The sequence below is a fragment of the Notothenia rossii genome (assembly GCF_949606895.1).
Source record: "Notothenia rossii genome assembly, chromosome: 4".
Classification (NCBI taxonomy): domain Eukaryota; kingdom Metazoa; phylum Chordata; class Actinopteri; order Perciformes; family Nototheniidae; genus Notothenia; species Notothenia rossii.
The window spans coordinates 64,955,774-64,977,396 of NC_136902.1; the positions used below are offsets into that span (position 1 = coordinate 64,955,774).

The window sequence follows — 21,623 nt, forward strand, 5'->3', positions numbered from 1 at the left end:
TAGCTGTATAAGGCATGATAGAGCTAATAGTCAAAATGGTGGAGGGTGTGCCACGTTTCTCAAAGATGGTGTGACATATAGGGAGGTGCAATCTCCTGATGATATAGAGTGTATTATAGTGGAAATTTGCAACCCTAGGAAACAAGATAACATTAGGATAATCAATTTATACAACCCATGTAAAAATCTAACCACTGATATATTTAAAGAAATAGCAGGCAATAAACATAGGAAGGAAGTTTGGTGTGGTGATTTCAATGCACACAACAGTCTATGGGGCAGCAACCATACAGATAGTAACGGAAATATAGTGGAAGAAATGCTGGAGGAAAGAACACTAGTATGCCTTAATGATGGACTTGGCACAAGAGTAGATGTACACAGGGGGAAAGTCTCATGCCTGGATCTGACATTAGTGTCAAACTGTTTGGTTCATACATGCGAATGGTTTGTTTTGAATAGCTCCACTGTAGGAAGTGACCATTATCCAGTGCTTACTAAAATGAATACTAATGTAATATGCAGGAAGGAGGTGTAATAACCAGGTGGTGCTTTGCTAAAGCTGATTGGGGGAAATGTAGGATATGGTGTGAGGAGTCGGTACAGCTGATAACATCAGAGGGAAGCATAGAGGTCATTACAAGCCAAATAACGCAACATATACTGAATGCAGCAGAGAACAGTATACCCAAAACAACAATCAAGGGTAGGAAGAAAGTGGTGCCATGGTGGAATGAGGAATGCAGCAGGGCTATTAAAGAGCGAAATAATGCATTTAGAGAATTAAAGAAAAACATGACGCAAAATAATGTTATAGAGTTTCAAAGGAAAAGGGCAGCTGCTCCAAGGACAATTAAATATACAAAAAAGATAACATGGAGAGAATGTTGTTCTACCATTGGCAGAGGAGTTAAATTGGGTGATGTCTGGTCCATGTTTAAGCGGATGAGTGGGAAAAGGAAATCCATTAAAATTCCAGCCTTGGTGGATGGGGAGAGGCTGGCAGTGACAGATAAAGAGAAGGCAGATATGTTAGGAAGGACACTTGCGGCAGTACATAGTGGGGAGCATCTCAGTGATATTCATAGGCAGCAAAAACAGCAGTTACTAGCAGAGAATGAAAACGTGAAGGAGAAGAGACAGGATAATAGGTCGGCTCTGGATGTGGAATTTACAATGTCAGAACTCAAAATAGCCTTACAAGGTACAGGATATACAGCCCCAGGACAAGACCAGCTATGCTATGCTATGTTTAGACAATTACCTTTGGAAACTAGGAAAATGGTGTTGAGTCTTTTCAATAAAATCTGGAGAGAAGGAGATATGCCAAGTGTGTGGAAAACAGCAATCGTGCTACCATTCAATAAGCCAGGGAAAGATACAGCTAACCCTAGTAACTACAGACCAATAGCTCTTACATCACACCTATGTAAATGGATGGAAAAGATCATTTTCCGTAGGCTCTCACATGTACTGGAACAGAAAGGGCTGCTGAGTAGTTTTCAGAGCGGATTTCGTAAAGGGCGTTCCACAATAGATGCGCTAGTAAGAGTGAGTAACGATGTGGAAAAAACATTGAAAATGAAAGAGATAATGGCAATAGTGTACTTTGACATTGAAAAGGCGTATGACTCTATGTGGAGGGATGGGTTACTGATCAAATTGGGTAGAATGGGTATTGGAGGGAGAATGTACAATTGGGTAAGGGCCTTTTTAACAGACAGGACATTTAGAGTAAAGGTTGGAGCAGATATTTCCAACTATTTTGAAATAGAAAATGGTATTCCCCAAGGGAGTGCAGTCAGTCCAATATTATTTAACATCATGATTAATGATATATTTACATGCTTAGACACATGCATACAATCGGCTCTGTACGCAGATGATGGGGCTATTTGGATGAGGGGAAGAAATGCCCCATACGTAATGGAGAATATAGCTAGAGCGATTACAAAAGTGGAGAGGTGGTCATATAACTGGGGATTCAAAATGTCAGAAAGCAAGTCATGCTACATGGTATTTACAAACAAACGCAAGATTGATGGCCAACAGCTAACACTATATGAGCGTCCAATGACAACGGTGAATGAGTTCAAATACCTAGGACTGTGGTTTGATAGCAAATACACATGGAAAATGCATATTAATCAAGTGGAAACAAAATGCAAAAAAAGTATTAAATTTATTGCGAGCTGTAGCTGGATGCAACTGGGGCGCAGATAAACAAGCATTAATAGACATTTACAGATCAATTATGAGGTCCACAATAGACTATGGTTGTATAGTATATGGAGCAGCAGCAAAAACATCGCTTTTTAAAATTGATAGAATACAATATAAAGCATTGCGGCTGTGTATTGGAGCAATAAAGTCATCCCCTATTAATGCAGCGCTGATAGAAGCAGGAGAGACACCTCTGGAGATCAGAAGAGAGAAACTTGCTCTGTCATACTGGGTCAGACTACAAGGTAGTGGAGAAGAAAATATTCCAAAAAGAATATTACAGGATTGCTGGGAATATGCAAAATTCCAGGGACGTGGGTTTGGCTGGACGAGTAAGGAAAGAACGAGGGCATATGGAGTGGAGAATATCACGTTTGCCAAAGCAACCCCATTTAGCAGTGTTCCCCCATGGCTGTTCCCAGAAGCTAAAATAGATATGAGTATTGTAGAAAGGAAAAAAGAGTGGCAAATAAATGAAGTGGGAATTAAAACAAGTATGTATCTGAACGAAAAGTACTACAATTACATACACATTTATACAGATGGCTCTAAGAACAAGGAAGAGCGTGTTGGAGTTGGCATATACATCCCAGACTTTAAAATATCTATTTTAAAAAGAACATCTGATCAATTATCAGTGTATGCAGCAGAAATGCTTGCTGTAATAATAGGATTGCAGTGGGTTGAAGAGGTCAGACCAGATAGGGTGGTTATATGTACAGATTCATTGTCCATATTACAAAGCATACAATCAACAACAACTACTAGAGAAGACATTCTCATAGAACTGAATCATAGCCTGTTAAGACTGCACAGAAGCGGCATAGATCTTCAGTTCTGCTGGGTGCCTGCACATGAGGGGGTGAAAGGGAACGAGTGTGCTGATAGATTAGCAAAAACTGCACTACAAAAGCAAATAACATTACCAGTTCAACTTGGTAAAGGAGAAGGAAAAGCAGTCATTAAGAAGAAAGGGATGGAGATCTGGCAGAAAAGGTGGGAGAAAGACCAGAAAGGCAATTAATATTCATAAAGAAAGAAACAGAAGGGAGGAAATCATGATGGCTAGACTCCGAATAAATCACACGGCTTTGAACAGTACGCTGTATATCATGGGGAAAAGTGACAGTAACAAGTGTGGGAACTGTGCAGTAAAAGAAGATGTAGAACATATATTGTTACATTGTGACATCTATAAAGCGGAAAGAGAACAATTAAAGGCTAAAGTCTTAGAGGCAGAGAGGGAGTGGAGTGTGGTTGGTGTTTTGGGAACAAAAGGAGAGGGAGTAAAAGCTACCAGAAAGGCACTGTTTAAATTCTTGAGTGAAACTGGGGTAGGAAAAATAATTTAACATTAGGTCAGGAAAGAACATAGATTTGTTTTGTTTTGTTTTTTGTTTTATTTATTTAATGGTTTTATTGATTTATTGATTTATTTTAATTTTATTTTGATTAGAACATAGGTTAATGAGTTGGAATGATGTGATGATGCATACTCATGTACAGTAGGTGGCGGTATGCACCTTTTAAGTTGTTTGCAATCCGCCAAAAGCAAGAGAAGAAGAACAAGAAGAAGAAGAAGAAATACTAACAGCGCAGTAGAGTTGGAGAATATGAGGCTTGACCGTGGACAAACATTTGGAGCAGGGCAGGTGGTAACACTGGACTGTGACTGGATGAGAGATGGCAGAGGGAAGTGACGGGGCAGGAAGCGAGTTAGGAGACATGGAAGGAGTAGGCGGGAGTTATGGAAATGGAGAATGGGATATAGTGAGGAGGAATAAACGTAAAAAGCAAGGAAATACTAATTCGGATGAGAGTAATAGTGAGGGTGAAAGGAGAGAAAGAGTAGTCGGAAATAGGCAACAGGAGTTCATGGTGGTTGTGAAACTTGCGAAAGAGGGAGCTTCGTTTGGCGAGTGGAACCCTATACGGTTAACTAAATCGATCAGTAAAGAAATCGGGGAGGTAATGAGTGCCAAAGTATTGAGGAATGGATCAATGTTGATCAAATGTAGGGATAGAGAGCAACAGGGGAGGGCAATAAAGATGAGTACCGTGGAGGGTAAGAAAGTGGAGTGTTGACTGTTTAGTGGTAAAAAGCTAGTCAGGGGAGTGGTGACAGGAATCCCCGTCAGAATTACAGCGGATGATGTGAAAGAGAATATAACAAATGCAAAAATAAGTGATGTCAAACGCATGAAAGCAAACCACAATGGGGTTAAAGAAGATAGTCTTTCGGTTCTGATCACCTTTGATGAGAAAAGGCTTCCGGAAAAAATACTTATTGGATATATGTGTTATTATGTGAGACCGTATGTTCCACCACCAATAAGATGTTTTAAATGTCAGAGATTTGGACATGTGGCGGCAGTGTGCAGAGGGAAACAAAGGTGTGGCAGATGTGGTGGAGATCATGAATACGGCAAATGTGAAGAAGGGGTAAAGCTGAAATGTTGCAATCGCGGAGGGGAGCATAGTTCAGCGTACCGTGGATGCGAGGTTAGCAAGAAAGCAGAAGAGGTGCAGCGAGTCAGGGTGACGCAGGGAGTAAGCTATGCAGAGGCAGCAAAGACAGTTTCAGGAGGAACGCAGGTTACAATGGAAAACAAGAATAAGAGCAAAGAAACAGAAAAAGTCCACAACTGTGTTAAGTTGAAGGAGGACACTCTGATAGTGAGTAAAACAGAGTTTGTATTGTTTATGGCAGAGATTATCAACTGTTCAGCGCAGACTAAAAGCCGGAATGAAAGAATAAAAATAATTGTCAGATCAGCTGAAAAGTACCTTGATGTGAAAGGGATGCAGTGGGAAAGTGTGAAAGATATACTAAATGATGACGTCCAACAATCTCAGACATGCAGTGGATCAACTTGATGGTGTTAGTTGTACTGCAGTGGAATGCCAGACGTTTAATTGCAAATGGACAAGAGTTTAAAAAATATAATGACAATCTGGGAGAGAAACCTAATGTAATTTGTATTCAGGAAACATGGCTGAAACCACAACTGGATTTTATTGTGAAGGGATATACTGCAGTTAGAAGAGATAGGGACTCTGGCAGAGGGGGAGGAGTTGCAACATTCATACAGAGTGGTGTAAGTTACAAAGTTATGCATGTAAGTACAGATCATGAAGCAATAGTTATAAGGGTATGGAATGATAGAGGACCTATAGATAGGCCTGTCGCGATAATCGATAAATTGACTTATCGTGCGATAAATAAAAAAGGGACTCGATAACTTTTCTGAGCTCGATAAATTGGCGTTTACATAAGGATGTGACCAGAATTTTCGCCAGGCGCGCGCGCTGTGGCTGCCGGCCACGCGCGTCCGCATTGCTTCTGCCGGCCTGGCGGGCTGCGAGGGGCGGGGCTCACACACAGAGCCAGGTCAGGAGTCAGACACTCCACGTGCACGTGCAGCAGTGTAGCAGCATGATCTAGCATCCACATTAATAATATAGCGAGACAAGCAGGAGACAACGTGTGACTTACTCGAGGGGAATTTAAATAGAAATGGAATTGGTTACAAAACCTAATTCCACATCTCCGGTGTGGGAGTATTTCGGATTCAAACCAAATGAACGAGGCCAACCTACGGATATTAATGAGCCGGTGTGTCGCATTTGTTTGAAAAAGGTAGCAACAAAAGCTAGCAATACCACAAATCTCAAACTGCACTTGAAACACAACCACCCCATTCCGTTTTTCCAGCTGGGAGCAAAGACGGCAGCTGGAGATGGAGAGCCCCCACCTTCCCGACATTCTGCAATAACCGATGCATTTGCCCGTCAAGGCAAATACAAACGCGATAGCACAAAATGGCTCACGCTCACAGACAGCGTAAGCCGCTTCATAGCCAAAGAGATGCAGCCATTTAACATAGTTGAAAAAAAAGCATTTCAAGAAATGTTGCAAACTTTTGACAAGCAGTACGAACTGCCGAAAAAAACCTTCATCTCCCAAACTGCCATTCCAAGTCTATACAACCAGGTGAAAGACAAAGTTCTGAAAGAGTTAAAAGACATCTCTTTTTACTCTGCAACTACCGATATGTGGTCAAGCTCTAATATGACACCATACATGAGCTTAACCGTGCATTACATTACAGATGACTGGACTCTGCAGTCGAAGTGTTTAGAGACCAGGTACATACCGGACAACCACACTGCTAACATACTTGCAGAAAACCTGCAGTTTGCTTTAGCAGACTGGGCACTGGAGGAGAGCAAACTTGCCTGTATAACCACAGACAATGGTGCTAACATTGTGGCTGCAATACACCAACTCGGATTGCCATGGCTCAACTGCTTTGGCCACAACCTCCATTTGGCTGTGTCTCATGGTTTGGACAGTGACAAGGATCGCACAGCACGTGCCATGGGAGTGTGTAGGAATCTTGTAAACACCTTCAACCTCAGCTGGCTAAAGAAGAGAGACCTGAGAAAGGCACAGACTGAAGCCAATCTCCCCCAACACAGTCTAATACTGGTGAGTGATGGATAAATCATTGATAGTTGTGTTAATATTTAACAAAAAATATGTTAAAGGTTCATTTAAGATTAAATAAAGAGTTCTTATTTTTAATTTGTGAATTACATATGGACCTGTAATGTTCTTTCATTAGCATGTATTAGATCGTTGGTTACATTATAATAACATGTACAATTATTTGTGATAAATAATGGAAATGGGAAAAGTAGTATTTGTTTAATTATGTTGATTTAGACTAATGAAAAATAACATGTTATCTTTCCCACAGGATGTCGCCACACGATGGGGAACAAAGCAAAAGATGATAGAGAGGGTGCTGGAGCAACTCCCAGCCATAAGACGTGTCCTCGTTGAGGATCGAAAACATGGCCACCTGACCCCAACCTGGCAGGATGTTTCTGTGTTAGAATCCATAAATGCAGCAATGAAGCCAGTGGCTGATTTCACAGATGTGCTATCAGCGGAAAAACATGTCACAGCGTCCTCAGTTAAGCCTGTGTTGGAACTACTAAAAGGTGAACTTTTATCACCAGGCCCCGATGACACTGAACTCACAGAAAACATAAAGAGCAACATGTGCAGGGTATTGGCACAGAAATACAGCCCGCCAAACATCCAGCTCTTGTTGACCAAGGCCACCGTCTTGGATCCGAGGTATCGTGGTAGCATGGAGGATGCAGAAGTCTTGGATGATGTCAGGCAACAGCTTGTGCAAGAGCTACTGGACATGAAAGAGCAACAAGGAAGCAGAGAAGGTGCCAGCAGCGAAGAGAGCTGCAGTAAAGCTGCAGGAGGAAATGATGAACCTCCACCAGCACCTGCCAGGAAGAAGAGGCTGAGTGACCTTCTACAGAACAGAAAAGCCCAATTAACCACAAGTCAGCCCCAGGCTGTGCTCCCAAAAAGAGTACTTGTTGATTTAGAGCTGACAAAGTTCCTCCAGGAAGAAGCAGTTGATGCATCATCCGATCCCTTGATGTGGTGGCGTGATAATCAGAGGAGATTTCCTTTAATGGCCAAGTTAGCAAAAAAATACATGTGCATTTGTGCAACAAGCACTAGCTCAGAGAGAATGTTCAGCACAGCTGGCAACATTGCTACCCCAGAGAGATCCTGCCTTAAGCCCCACAAGGTAAACATGTTGGTGTTCCTTGCTCGGAATCTTTGATTTATAGATTTGGATATGGCCTATTGAGGCATCTGGATCTTTGTATGGACAGTGACCTGTACACTTGAATTTTGTTTTAAGGAGTTTTTTTTGCTTGTCTGCTCATATTTATTTTACTACTGCATTTTAAAATGCAATTGCCTGTTTTGGCCACAAGAGCTCTGTTTTCAAGCCTGAGTCTATTTAATGTATTGTTTTGGTTGTGTGTGATTTATTTAATTATTTTAATTTATTTGTTTTTATTATATATCATTTATATATTTCAATATTATTTCACATTTAATTTGCAATGTTCAATAAAAGGTTCTCTTTGAAAGGTTGTACTTGAATTATTATTATATATTATCATTATGTCAGTGGTCTAAAATGGTCTTACAACGGTCGACAATATTATCGTTTATCGCAATAATTTCCAGGAAAATTTATCGTCCAACAAAATTAATTATCGTGACAGGCCTACCTATAGATATAGTAAATTATTATAATCCGTGTGGGAAATTAGATCAAAGTATATTAGAGGATGCTGGGGGTTCACTGCAAGACAAAGTCATATGGTGTGGGGATTTTAATTCACATAACTCACTATGGGGTAGCAGTAGCACAGATGCAAATGGTGCAGTAGTTGAGGAATTTATAGATGACCACGGGCTAGTGTGTATTAACACTGGGGAAGGAACAAGATATAATTGTACAAAGAATATAGAAACAGTACTCGATCTGACATTTGTGTCTAGTGATATAGCAGGTATAAGTCCATGGAGTGTGGTAAAGCACTACAGTGGGCAGTGATCACTATCCTGTAATGACTAAAGTTGGGACCAACATACGTTTTGAAAAGAGGAAGAAAATTCTTAGATGGAAATTGGGAAAGGCTAATCGGGATGCTTTCCAAGTTGTAAGTACGAATAGATGTAAAACACTTGAAGAGGAAAATTATGATGATATAAATAAATTGAATGAGGAGCTCGTTAAGGTTATCATACATTCAGCTAAAGAAACAATTCCGGAAGTTGAAGGAGTTAGGCGCACCAAGAGTGTACCCTGGTGGAATGGTGAATGTAACAAATCCATTAAAGACAGAAATAAAGCATTCAGACAACTCAAACAACTCCATTCTCAGGAAGCTTTGAATCAGTATAAAAGGGCCCAGGCTATAGTAAGGAGGACGATACGAATGCAAAAATGCACTTTTTGGAGGCAATATTGCAATAGTATTGGAAGAGAAGTACAGCTTGCAGATGTTTGGGGCATGATTAGGAGAATGGGGGGAGTTCGAAGGAATTATGAGTTGCCAGTTTTGAGCAGAGGGGACATAATATCTGTCACAAACTTAGGAAAGGCGGAACTTCTAGCTCAGACATTTAAGAAAGTTCATAGTTCAGATAACCTTACAGAGGAAGCCAGGCAGTGCAGAGATAATACACGAATGGAAAACCCGAGAATATTGGATAGAGTAGAAGTGTTAGGGGATCAGGTGGACCTGCATTTTAGTATGTTTGAGTTGAGGAAAGCAATTATTAGTGCTCGTCAAACCACTCCTGGGAAAGATGGTGTTTGCTATAAAATGTTGGAATATATGACGGATAACACTCTAGTCATTGTGTTAAGATTGTTTAATAGGGTGTGAGATTCAGGCCAACTTCCTTCGGTTTGGAAACAAGCGATAATAGTGCCCATACTAAAGCCAGGGAAAGACCCTTCAGATCCATCTAGCCACAGACCTATTGCCCTGACATCGCATTTATGCAAAATCATGGAAAGAATGGTTACAGAAAGGTTGACATATATCTTAGAAAGTAAAGCTCTGTTATCACCATATCAATGTGGGTTCCGTAGGGGTCGGAATACAATGGATTCTATATTGTGCTTAGAATCAGACATCAGGAAAGCACAGACTAACAAGGAAGTAGTGATTGCAGTCTTCTTTGATATTGAAAAGGCTTATGACATGCTCTGGAAGGAAGGACTACTAATCAAGTTAAAATCATTGGGAATTGGTGGTAAAGCATATAATTGGTTTATGAATTTTTTACAGGCAAGGAAAATACAAGTAAGAGTAGGTGCAGAATATTCAAGTGTGTATGATGTGGAAAATGGTACTCCGCAAGGTAGTGTATGTAGTCCGTTGTTGTTCAATATAATGATAAATGACATTTTTAATCAAGTTCATCCAAGTGTGGGAAAATCTTTGTATGCAGATGATGGGGCTTTGTGGGCAAAAGGCCGCAATGTAGCACACAGAGGCGCGGGAAGGTATTTTGAGTGGGGGTGCTGAGGTGCTGGACTCCAGTGAACACAAAATTACGGGCACTATAGAGCACGCACAAAAAAACTCCCCACACGCAATCACACAGTAAACCCGCGACTGTTACAATGAAGGCTCGATAATCAGCTCACGGCATATAGGCAGGGGTAAAGTGCTATTTTTTTACGAGTGGGGAGCGGACCTCAACTCCTCTAGGGGGGTCCGGGGGGATGCTCCCCCGGGAAGATTTTTTTTAAATATTGAAGTTAAAAGCATCAATCTGGTGCACTTTGAGAGCAACATTAAGAGATCTATGGATACATCTCTCAACACCTAGATGAAACACAACTGTAAGCAGATGTTCTTTTTCTTTATGGATATTTTTACAAATCACTCTCCTTTCAAACTGTATTCTTGTTTTACTGCCATATAGTATTTCATAACTGTTTTTCCTTTATTCTCTTATTTTTTTTATAACTATACTGATCATATGAAGGTGTGCCGCGGAAATAATCTTTTGAATAATTTTTGACCAAACCGTTTGAGACCCACTGAGATAACTTAGACTAAAGTTAACTATCTAAACACTCAGAGAGTCCTTTAGCTCACCTGAGCCTCTCAGTCTGAGAGGAGAGCTCTCCTCCAGCTTGTTGTGGAACAAACAGCTCCGTATGTCCGTTAGTGCAGCTAGCTAACCAGATGCTAACTACACGGTCCCTGCTGCTGGCACCGGTCTCTCTCTCACTGCCCCTCTCTCACACACACTAAATGCGCTATTTCCGCACACACACAGAGCCGCGAGCTTGAATGGCACAAGCACACTTTTATTTCCATGCAACTCTCTGATTGGTCCGGTGTCTTGCCTCTGTTGCATTCACTGAAAACGGGAAATTACAGTCCTACCGTCCTTTCTAGTGTCTTGATGAGGTTCACGTAAAGCACGGTTAATGTATTATATTAATGAGGTAGAATTGTCCGGGGCTACAGAAAAAACATTCGGGGCAGGCCAAAATATTATTTGACCAACAATGTGGAATTTATTGGCTACATATTACACAGATTATGCACAGCGGGAGCAGCAATAACCGTCAAATAATAATTCAGACAGGGGAGCTCCGCACCCCCTGCCTGCCGCTAGGGGGTGCTGCAGCGCCCTCATAAAATTGCTCCTGTATCATTAAAATTGTATGAGCAACCTCTTGAACAGGTAAATACTATAAGATTTCTTGGTGTTTGGTTTGATGGAAAGCTAACGTGGAGCAATCATATCGGAAAAGTTCAAAGTAAATGTAAAAGGTCAACAATGTACTTCGGTGTTTGGTGGGACAGGAGTGGGGAGCGAGTAGGTCATCACTACTGAACATATATTGGGCACTCATGAGACCTGTATTCGATTATGGGTGTATAGCGTTCATGGCAGCAGCAGAATCAAACCTTAAAAAGCTGGATGTCCTACAAGCTCAGGCCCTGAGGATTTGTAGTGGAGCTTTTAAAACATCTCCAGTATCAGCAATACAGGTAGAAATGGGAGAAATGCCTTTAAGGATAAGAAGAGTAAAGTTAATGTTGGCATACTGGGTAAACCTTCAGGGGCATGGTGATAGTCATCCAGCGAAAAGTATTTTGAAAGACTGCTGGGAGCACAATGAGTCACATTTAACAAGTTTTGGATGGATTGGTGATGTTAAAGCGGCAAGTATAGGATTGAATCAAATACAGTATTGCCCCACAGTTGCAATCTCGTCCATTCCACCCTGGTTATTCCCATTGCCAAGTGTAGACCTCAATATACAAAAAGAGTTGAAGGAAAAGAAAGAAATACCAGTATGGCGCATAGTCCAGAATTATTTTGCAAGATATCACTCAGACTCAACAATCATATTTACAGATGGCTCCAAAGATCCAGAGACAGGGCGTGCTGGGGCAGCAGTTTATATCCCAGTGAGTAATTCACATATAAAGAAAAGGGTAACAGACCATGTGTCAGTATACACCACAGAGTTGTTGGCATTGGTATTGCCATTGGAATGGATAGAGGAGAAAGGAATACATAATACTGTAATTGCATCTGAGAGCTATTCAGCTTTATCGAGTATACGATCAGGCAGATCTTCATTTAGAATGGACATAATAAATGAAATATTTCTAATTTTGTATAAAATGCAAATCAAAGGCATAGCAACTCGTTTCATCTGGGTTCCTGCTCATGTTGGTGTGGAGGGTAATGAACAGGTGGATATTCTGGCCAAACAAACACTCAGAATTACGAATATAGACATTGAAGTTCCGCTCAGCAAAGCGGAGGTTAAAACATTCATACATATATATGCGCAAACAACATGGCAAGATCATTGGGACCTTAGTGACACAGGAAGACATCTTTATAACATTCAAAGGTATGTGGGTGATAGAAGGAAGGTGGGGTTTAAAAGAAGGGAGGAAAATGTCATTTCTCGGATGAGAATAGGTCACACAGGTCTCAATCATACATTAAGGGTAATAGGAAAGCATCCAACCGGAAAGTGTACACAATGTAGCCAGCCAGAAACGGTTGAACATGTTTTGCTGCATTGCAGGAAATATAATATTCAGAGAAATGTGCTTTTCCAAACACTGAAGAAAGCAAAATACATTGACTTTTCGCTATCAGGGCTGTTAGGGAAAACATCAGGCAATATGTATTGTGAGCTTATTACGTTTCTTAGAGAAATTGATCAATTTAAAATAATCTAGAGTTTTGGTTTTATTTATTTTGTTGTTTTTTGTTTGTTTTATTTTGTTTATTGTTTTCTGCATCGTCTCTTGTCCATACTCCAGTCCAGTTGGTGGCGGTAATGCACCTAAAATTTGGTTTGCCAACCGCCAATAAACACTAAAGAAGAAGAAGAAGAGTTGGAGCATAATAGGCCGTTTGTGATGAACTTTTAAAGGTAAGACTTTTAAAGATTTAGATTGGATAATATCAGCACATCTGAATCCAATGAACATGTGCATGTTAGTGGATTATCCCCAACTAAATTAGTAGTTTTAGGGGATACCGGATACAGTTAGCAACCTACGTGAAACATTAACAGCTTATTCATTGTAAATCGCTGGAACTGTAGCTTTCCCGCGGTAGTGGTACCTCTTGTGAGACTTTACCCAACTCACAGCAGCAAATAGCAGCTGGACTTTGTGTTACACTGTGTGGGATTGGTAGATTCGTGTGTCCGTCAAGGAAATCTCGGCCGGCAGCCATGTCGGTCTGAAATTACCAATGGACACAAAAAAAAAACATTTAACACACGTGTCTCCCATCAGTTTGTCTGTGTGTGGAAGAGAGAGGAGACAGAAACATGGCTAAAACCACCGTTGCCGCTGAGCTAGAGATCATTTTGGCTAGCAGTAGTGAAGATGATGGTGAATCAGAACCTGAAGGCTTTGACTCATCGGAAGAAGAAGAATACTGGGACAACAAGGATCCATTTGAAGATGGGTAAGTGTAAATATAACAGTAATAGTGCACTTGCCATTTGAGGGATATACCCATAGGATATACTGCGAAAATGAACTTTTTTTGAGAACAAAAAACTCCATTAGTCAACTTGTACTCTGTGTAAAAGTTATTTTGGTGTGTAAAAATGAGGTGTATATGAGTAAGATAATCCTTTATTCGTCCTACAACGGAGACATTTATAGTGCATATAGACATGTTTTTGCAATCTATATTTTTTATCATACTGTTCTGTACAGATGAGACTTTGTCACAGATATATTTATGTGTGCCTGCCTGTGATTGTTTTTACCATACTGTTCTGTAGAGATGAGACGGAGACAGAGAGAGAGAGATCAATTAACTAGTAGTAATTATTATTGTCCTACATTTTAATTTGTTTTACAGGGAGGATTCACAGCAGCCAGAACTTCCATCGGTGCCTGCCACCATGTCAAGATCTACCGCTGATCAAGGTCCAGCAAAGAGGACTCGTAGAGAACACGTACTTCCCACAGAGCCAATAGCAGCCCATGTACCGTCATCCCCACCTACACAGCAGCCAGCATCACTGTCTTGGAAGACAGACAAAGACCCCGACACTGCACCCCCTGTCCCCAGTTTCAAACCTGCTCGCACACCCGGGCCACAGCTCAGCTCCAGATGGAAATACAAACCCTTTGACCTGTTCAAACTTTTTTTCAGTGCACAAACAGTACAGACAATTTGTATCAACACAAACAAACAAGCTGCAAAGCAGATGGGAAACGGGAAAAAATACAAATGGATTGATTTGACTGTAGATGATTTTTATAAATACATGGGGCTGCTTCTATACATGGCCCTGCTGAAACTGGACACGGTATTGGATTACTGGAGGCAGGATCATTTTTTGTCAGTGCCTCTGCCAGCACAGGTCATGTCACGTGACAGATACAGGACAATATCCTGGAACCTGCATCTCAGCGACCCTGGTGAGGATGTCCAAAACGACAGCAAAAAGGGCACACCTGATCATGACAGACTGTTCCGATTGAAACCCCTCATGGACAGCATCAAGACTGCGTGTATGTCCTATTACCATCCCCATAAATACCTGGCTGTGGATGAGAGGAAGCTTGACTCCAAGGCCAAGACTGTAATTACCCTGTACATGAAGGCCAAACCTACCAAGTGGGGATTCAAGCTGTTCGCCTTAACCGACTCGAAGAATGGTTACACAGTAGACTTTTCTGTTTACACCGGCAAAAGCGACATCTGCTCCGGACATGGCCTGTCGTATGATGTGGTAATGTCTCTGGTGCATGCAGGTTACCTTGGGACAGGTTACCATATTTACATGGACAATTTTTACACCAGCCCAAAGCTGTTCAAGGCTCTCCATGCCCTAAAGTTCGCTGCCTGTGGGACCTACAGAGAAAACTGCAAGGACTGCCCAAGGACACAGACTAATGCTCTAACAGCAAAATCCAAAAGAGGCTCCCTAAGATGGATCAGGGAGGGCCCCCTGGTATTTGTCAAATGGATGGACAACAGGGAAGTATCCGTCTGCTCCACCATCCATGAAGCATACTCTGGCAACACTGTGCAGAGAAAGCAGAAGCAGAGGGATGGCTCCTGGACCCAAGTAGAGACCCCCTGTCCCACACCTTTTGCCGAGTACAACGAACACATGGGTGGAGTTCATCTGTCAGATCAGCTTATACACCACTACTCTGCAAAGCACAAAACCATGCGCTGGTACAGGAGCATATTTTATCATTTCCTGGACATTGCCACTACAAACAGCTTCATTTTGTACAAGGAAATCTGTCAGTCACAAAAGAAAAGGCCCATGACACGCAGAGCATTCATGGGGGAGCTGAGTGCTGAGCTCTGTGGCAAGCCTCTCCATACACCGCCTGCCCGGGGACCTGCTTCTCATCTTCCTGTGTCCATTGCTGATGTCAAGGCATCAGGCATCAGCCGAAAGGCCACCACAGGACGCAGGAGATGCGAACACTGCCACATCCAAGGCATGAGAAAGGACACGCCTTGGAAGTGCAAGCAGTGTGATGTGGCCCTTTGTCTCTTATTGGACCGCAACTGCTTTGAGGCATGGCATGAGGACTGAATCGGAGTGAAAGTGTTTTTATAAATAGTTGAGAGTAAAGTTCTGATGTATTGTATCAAGTGTTTTTTTACATCTAGAATACATTGTTGGTTAAAACAAGTTCTAATGCTCAATTTGTATTTGTACACATCACATGAATATTGGTGTGTAGTATGAAGGCATTAATCATTCCTAATGTATCTCAGGCCCTGCTTTGGTGAAAGTAGAGTGATAAATATTTTATTGAAAATACGAATTTACAAAGTTTCATTTTAGACATGAATTACACATTGATTGGTCTTCATATATTACACTAGTTTTTTTAACCTAAGACTTTGATAAACCACCAAAACATTTGGATGACTCGCGTAAATCTGTTTTCACAAGAGTTTTGAAGATTTCCAAAAATAGAGTGTCAATGTTCAGCTTTAGAGCTAATTATCTTATCACACAGCGCTCCAAGGTGAGTGACTTACATTTCTGGATATGTAACAGATGGGGTGCCATTTTATAACGAGTACATTTAAAAGGTGATTTAAGGAGTCTTCTAAAAAAGAAAATACCTATAGAATCCAGAGGGTTAATGTCATTTCATCCAACGTTGTGGAATTAGAGAAAAAGGATTAATTTGTTTTGCGGGATGGAGGGAGTTAAAAATTACACAATAAGGAAGAGAGCTATTTTTGAGACTTGGATCCGTTTAAGAACACACTATCCTTTTTTAAGAATTCAAAGCAATAAAAACGTTCTTTAACCGAGGTAGAATTAGCCTTAAATATGTTAACAAGGCAGGTAAGCTAGCTGTTTACACTAATCCTCAAATATTAGTGGATTTTATTTATAAAAAAAAGAACCGCCAAGAACTTCCTGGAACAGAGTCTACGTGAATCACCTGACGATCAAGCATTTTGAACTTCCGTTTACTCTCCTTAAATGGCTCTGAGGGTGAGCGTAGTAAGATGGAAATATGTGTGACAGGATATACATATGGTCTTCCTGATTGAACTTGCGCTAAGCTTCATTTAACTTTCATATTAATGTATTATTTCAGCTCAATTAATTCCTTTGTGTTTACCCATATTGCACTATATAGATCTGCTCATTAAGTGTCAGTTCATGTCAAATTTCCACTCCATAAATAAGACAACTAAGCTATAGTTTAGAATGTATTTTATTGAAAAATAAATACATGATATAGTCATTTCACTCCATAAATAGTATTTACATCTTTATTGATGAAGAATATTGATATCATTCCATACAGTACAGCCGATGTTGCGTTATCATGGCTGTTGATACAATATCAACTCAAGACTCAGAAAAATCTCCATCTCTACGACGTGAAACCCCCCGGGACATATTCATGGTTTTTGAGCCTCATTTGTTCTTGGAATACTGCAAATGAAAACGAGAATTAAAAATGACATTGTTTACAGTATTTGTACTTTATTTTGAAATTCAAAAGGCCTTTATTCTTACTTTTGTAAGAATCCAGTCGGCATCTACGACAGCTCTTTGGACGATCATTTGTACCCTCTCCTGGTCGTCTTCATCCGCGTGACTGGTGTAACCCTGGAAACCAAAACCCAGGATGATTAAGGGCTTTGATGCTCACAATGAGGAAGCATTAAGCAGAAAGTGCTTCATCTTTCCAGGCTAGGAGAACCACACTTAACAGGTTTAATGATGTGTCAATAACTAGAAGAATTCAATATAATGAGAGAATGGTATATTATGGAGGACAGGTCTTCTTCCTCATGTAGTGTTTACAGCAAGGTTCAGAAATATGTTTTACTTTGATTGTTCACAGGAAATAAGATCAGAATAGTTTTTTTTAATCATCAATTAATCAAGAAAACAGTCGCCAAATTAATTGACAATAAATATTATTCTTTGAGGCAGCCCTAAGGACTTTTGGCACATTTGTCTGTCAACTACTGGCACGTGGTTGACGATGTGTTTCCGGATCACAGCACAATGTTTGGTAGATTATACTGACGAGAAAACATTCACAGCAATCACTAATAGCTATCTTAATATCTGTTCATCATTATTTTACTTTTAGCTAAGAAAGCAGCAACTCAGGATTTTGGATGAGGGTCTCAGTCAAAGACTGTTAGACTTTAGAAATGACAATAAACACATTGGACAGTGTCAGATGTCAGATATAGCAAACCTTTGTACCATGTTTATGGGCAGTACAGATTTAAAAAAAAATATGTGCATCTATATTGGCAGCTTTGTTTTTGTTTTAAAGAGACGGTTGTTGCCTCAAGCTCACCGTTTTTACTTTCTTTAGACCACCACTCATTCTATGATCTTCATCTGGGTGAGAAGTTTGTCCAGGACGTTGCTGCTACGTTGCAGGCAGAGGTCGCGTTAACCGAATATTTTCCGTATTTTTCCAAGAATGATGGAAACATCTGAAAGCAGTCTGTCATTTTGACAGATTAGAACACAACTCGGAACAGCGCCAAAATGTCCACCAGTGGTCCACATTATATTACATCCTTAGTGGCGATCTACTGTACTCTACTGTAACTTATTTAGTAATTCACACGCCTCTCCAGTTGGTGGCGAGTGTGTGCATATTAAGTAGTTATTGTCTAGTGTTGTATTTGACCTCGATGATTACCTCGTTTATTAACCGGCTTTAGCAATCGCAAAATGTCACGGCAGCTGATCGTCCGAAGCTTTTTAATAAGCCCAGTAATTGTGATGGTGTGGATAAACGAGGTGAAAAAAGAGGGATTGATGCGGTGGAGGATGAAGGACAAGCCAGTAAGACTAAAACTGACAACGTTCAGCCAGCAGCAGAGGGGCAAGCAAGCGTCAAGGAAAAATAAATCATTCATATTTGTTTTGACATGAAAAGTGACCGCAAGGTCGCTGTCTCTGTTCATCTTTTTTTTTCTGCATGCCCTTAAAAGTTCTGTAGGAATCATAAAAAAAAGGAATGAATGAACATTTGCTGCTTAGAACCCAAACATAAATATGTCTCATCATTAAAACATAAAAAATAAAATGACGGGTAATAATGGATTATGACGGAAATGTTATGATCCTCGAAAAAGTGTAACGCTACCACTGGTTGCAGGCACAAACGCTCAACAGTGGCAAATAATTTTAAGCAACTAAATACAATTTCTTTGGGCCAATTCAGTGAAGTTTGAACATTTCCCACAGCTCACCTGACGATCTCTTACGGAGCACTGGTGTGCTACGGCACAGTGGATACATATCACTGGTCTACACAGTATGGAAGTGTATGCCAGTTGGTTAGGTTAACATTGTAAGCTAAATGACATGTACAGTAATGTAATGGTCTAGTTGCCAGTATAGTGAACCTGGAAATGTATAGTAGGGGTCCCCAGCACATAGAGACTGACAGATGCTTACTTGCATATTTTGGGCAATTTGCACAATAAGCATAAGTTGCCTTCATTTAAATTAATGGCATTATATCCAATGTGGACAATAGTTATAAAATGAGTGGTTTTGGGGGTTATGGAGGATGCCATTTCTGACATTATCTGGTTTAAAAATGGCAGTTATAACCAGAAAGTGGCCATATTTCTACTCCCGGTGGGCTGATTTTGACTACCATTAGTAGTGTCGCAACCATTGGAATTAGAGAGAAGAAAATTACAATTATTATTTCCAATAATTATCATCTTCAAATAAATAGGCAATCTGTCCAATTCAAATGAACCAGAGTCCACTAAATCTTCCAAATCGACCAAAGAATGTAATAAAAATCAGCCCACAGAGTTAAAATATTGGCATTTTCTGGTTAAAACCGCAATTCTTAATATTGAAAATGTAAGAAATGGACTCGGCATCCTCAATTTGCCTAACATTAAACTTTGCTGTACTCGACATTTCGAAGGTTCATTACAGGACTCTCAGCTGGAAACTTGACTATAATGTACAAGAACATTTCAAAAGCATGTATCTTGAAAGCAGTAGCTGCACATGGCGTCCTCACCTGTCTGATGGCGTGCCGGTAATGCTTCTGCATGGCTTCTGTGGGTAACTGCCTGCAGCACCGGAGGAGGTGTCGGTACAGCTGCACCGGTTTCAGCTCCGCTCCAACTAAAGGTAGCATTGTCCCTCCTTTGGTTAAGTTACTGTGGATACAAATGGTGGAATCTTTTTTACCCTAGGTATAGACTTTCTGCATATTGAAACTGGTTTGACCAACTCTGTATTTAATATGCCTCCCTTTATGTCCGTTGCATTTGGAACAGAACAAAATTAAAATCATGGCATACATCTTTATTTCAGGATGTGATAATGCATCATGAATTTCCTGAAAGTTTGCTTTCATTTAGTGGGAGTTCAGTTAAGTGACGATGCAAAACACTTTTAAAAATCACTTTTTTTTTAATGGGATTAGTTAATTGTATTTACGTGTTGCTATCAGTTTTATTCCATGTGTATTTTATCATTTGTGTATTGGCTGTTTTTAATTTATTTGGTCTTAAGTTCTATATTTAGGAAAAAGCACTTTGGAACTTAGTTTGAAAGGTACTGTATAAATAAAAAGTATTATTATTATATTTATATTATCATTAATACATGTATTATTATTACTATAAATATTATTATTTTGTATAACTTTTATTATTATAATCATTATGAATACTACAATTATTACTATTCTTTTTTAATACATCTAATTAATTGCATCATTCTGTTTTTATAACTTGTATTATTATTAAAACCATTGTTTGTTTTATTGCTTTTATTATTATACTTATTATAACTTTCCCACACACAGCAACAATAGCTTTTTTTTACTTAACTTGACAAAGTTACATTTGTCAGGCACACAGACAATGTCTTCCATTATAAAGAACATGTTTAATTTAATAATTGTCTCCTCTGTATCCTTAAATGAGCTGAGCTGTTAGCTAGCTATCATTGCATTGGCTAGCTGAACAGAGTTGCTGCATGTACACATTGCGCAGATAGAAAGCTAGCACACAACCCAGCAGACAGAGAGCCGTAGTGTTAGCACAGTAGCTACAGTAAATGAGCACCACCAACAAACTGTAAGATCACGTTACTAGCTGTGATACATACTGTCCGTAGTGAAGGCTGTCAGTGTCAGCACTCGAGCAGCATCTTAAATAACTACTGTTTCTTATTTTTACGGTTTTATGGCGGGTGGCAACCAGCATTAAAGGTGCATTACCGCCACCTGCTGTATTGGAGTGTGGACCAGAATTATCTACCCCCCAAAAATAAATAAATAAAATACAATTAAAATAATCTTTGTTGACTCTGTTTGTCTTTTAATAATATAATAAACCCAATGTATAATATATTTATTTGAGATTTGGTTGTTCCACTCCAAGCTTCCTTCCTCTTTCTTGTCTGTATTTGCCACAATACAGAGTGACATACTGTTTCCTCAACCTGGCAGTGTTCACATAATCCTGATGGAGATGTTCCTACTTTTGTTCAGTCTAGTGTGTCCTAATATAAGCCTTGTTAACACATTATCCTCCTTGATGCTCATTTTCACTGTCCTGACAGATTTTTGACAGCAATGAATAAAGGGTTGGTCCTGTGTTTCCTGTGTCCCAATTGTGTTGCCACTCGTTAAAGACATTCCTTTTTGCTATTTATTTAGCTTCAGTTTTCATCTTAATTACCTCCCTGGAGCTTTTTGGCCCTTGTTCTTATAATACATCCGTGCCCGAGTCACATTAGGGAATTAGCCACTGTACAGGGAAGTGTGCATTAAGTCTTCTTCTCCAAGAAAAAAAAAAGTATTAACTTAAAGAGCATCTTGCAGGGATTTTTTTTTCTACATTTATGCTTAAACTTGCTTGAAAATTACAATTAAAAAAGTGAATGTAGGATTTGATATGTTTTACGAGACATAAGGGCAGGAATTCAGAGGGAAAGGAGCAATCT

General features: G+C 40.0%; 4 protein-coding genes across 4 annotated transcripts in view; 2 read left to right on the forward strand and 2 right to left on the reverse strand.

The window, feature by feature from the left end:
• Nucleotides 1–10,924, reverse strand: part of tnfaip1 (tumor necrosis factor, alpha-induced protein 1 (endothelial)) — a 77,268-nt gene extending 66,344 nt beyond the window's left edge. The window contains exon 1 of the mRNA XM_079677762.1: nt 10,741–10,924. The gene's annotated coding sequence lies outside the window, so the exon portion shown is untranslated. The remainder of the gene's footprint in view (nt 1–10,740) is intronic.
• On the forward strand, nt 2,876–9,359 carry LOC307036720 (E3 SUMO-protein ligase ZBED1-like). Its single transcript, XM_079677287.1, has 2 exons — nt 2,876–6,715; nt 6,987–9,359. The coding sequence occupies exons 1-2, from the start codon at nt 5,741–5,743 to the stop codon at nt 7,884–7,886; spliced, it is 1,875 nt and encodes a 624-aa protein (XP_079533413.1). The 5' UTR covers nt 2,876–5,740; the 3' UTR covers nt 7,887–9,359.
• A 2,003-nt stretch (nt 10,925–12,927) lies between the features above and the next one.
• On the forward strand, nt 12,928–16,051 carry LOC307037050 (piggyBac transposable element-derived protein 4-like). The gene is made up of 3 exons (XM_079677758.1): nt 12,928–13,061; nt 13,432–13,606; nt 14,012–16,051. Exons 2-3 carry the CDS (start codon nt 13,467–13,469, stop codon nt 15,714–15,716), a joined length of 1,845 nt encoding a protein of 614 aa, XP_079533884.1. The 5' UTR covers nt 12,928–13,061; nt 13,432–13,466; the 3' UTR covers nt 15,717–16,051.
• A 797-nt stretch (nt 16,052–16,848) lies between these two features.
• Nucleotides 16,849–20,923, reverse strand: lyrm9 (LYR motif containing 9). The gene is made up of 4 exons (XM_079677766.1): nt 20,784–20,923; nt 19,684–19,825; nt 17,175–17,267; nt 16,849–17,090 (listed from the first exon to the last, which is right to left on the reverse strand). Exons 1-4 carry the CDS (start codon nt 20,879–20,881, stop codon nt 17,073–17,075), a joined length of 351 nt encoding a protein of 116 aa, XP_079533892.1. The 5' UTR covers nt 20,882–20,923; the 3' UTR covers nt 16,849–17,072.
• Nucleotides 20,924–21,623: the final 700 nt, after the last annotated feature.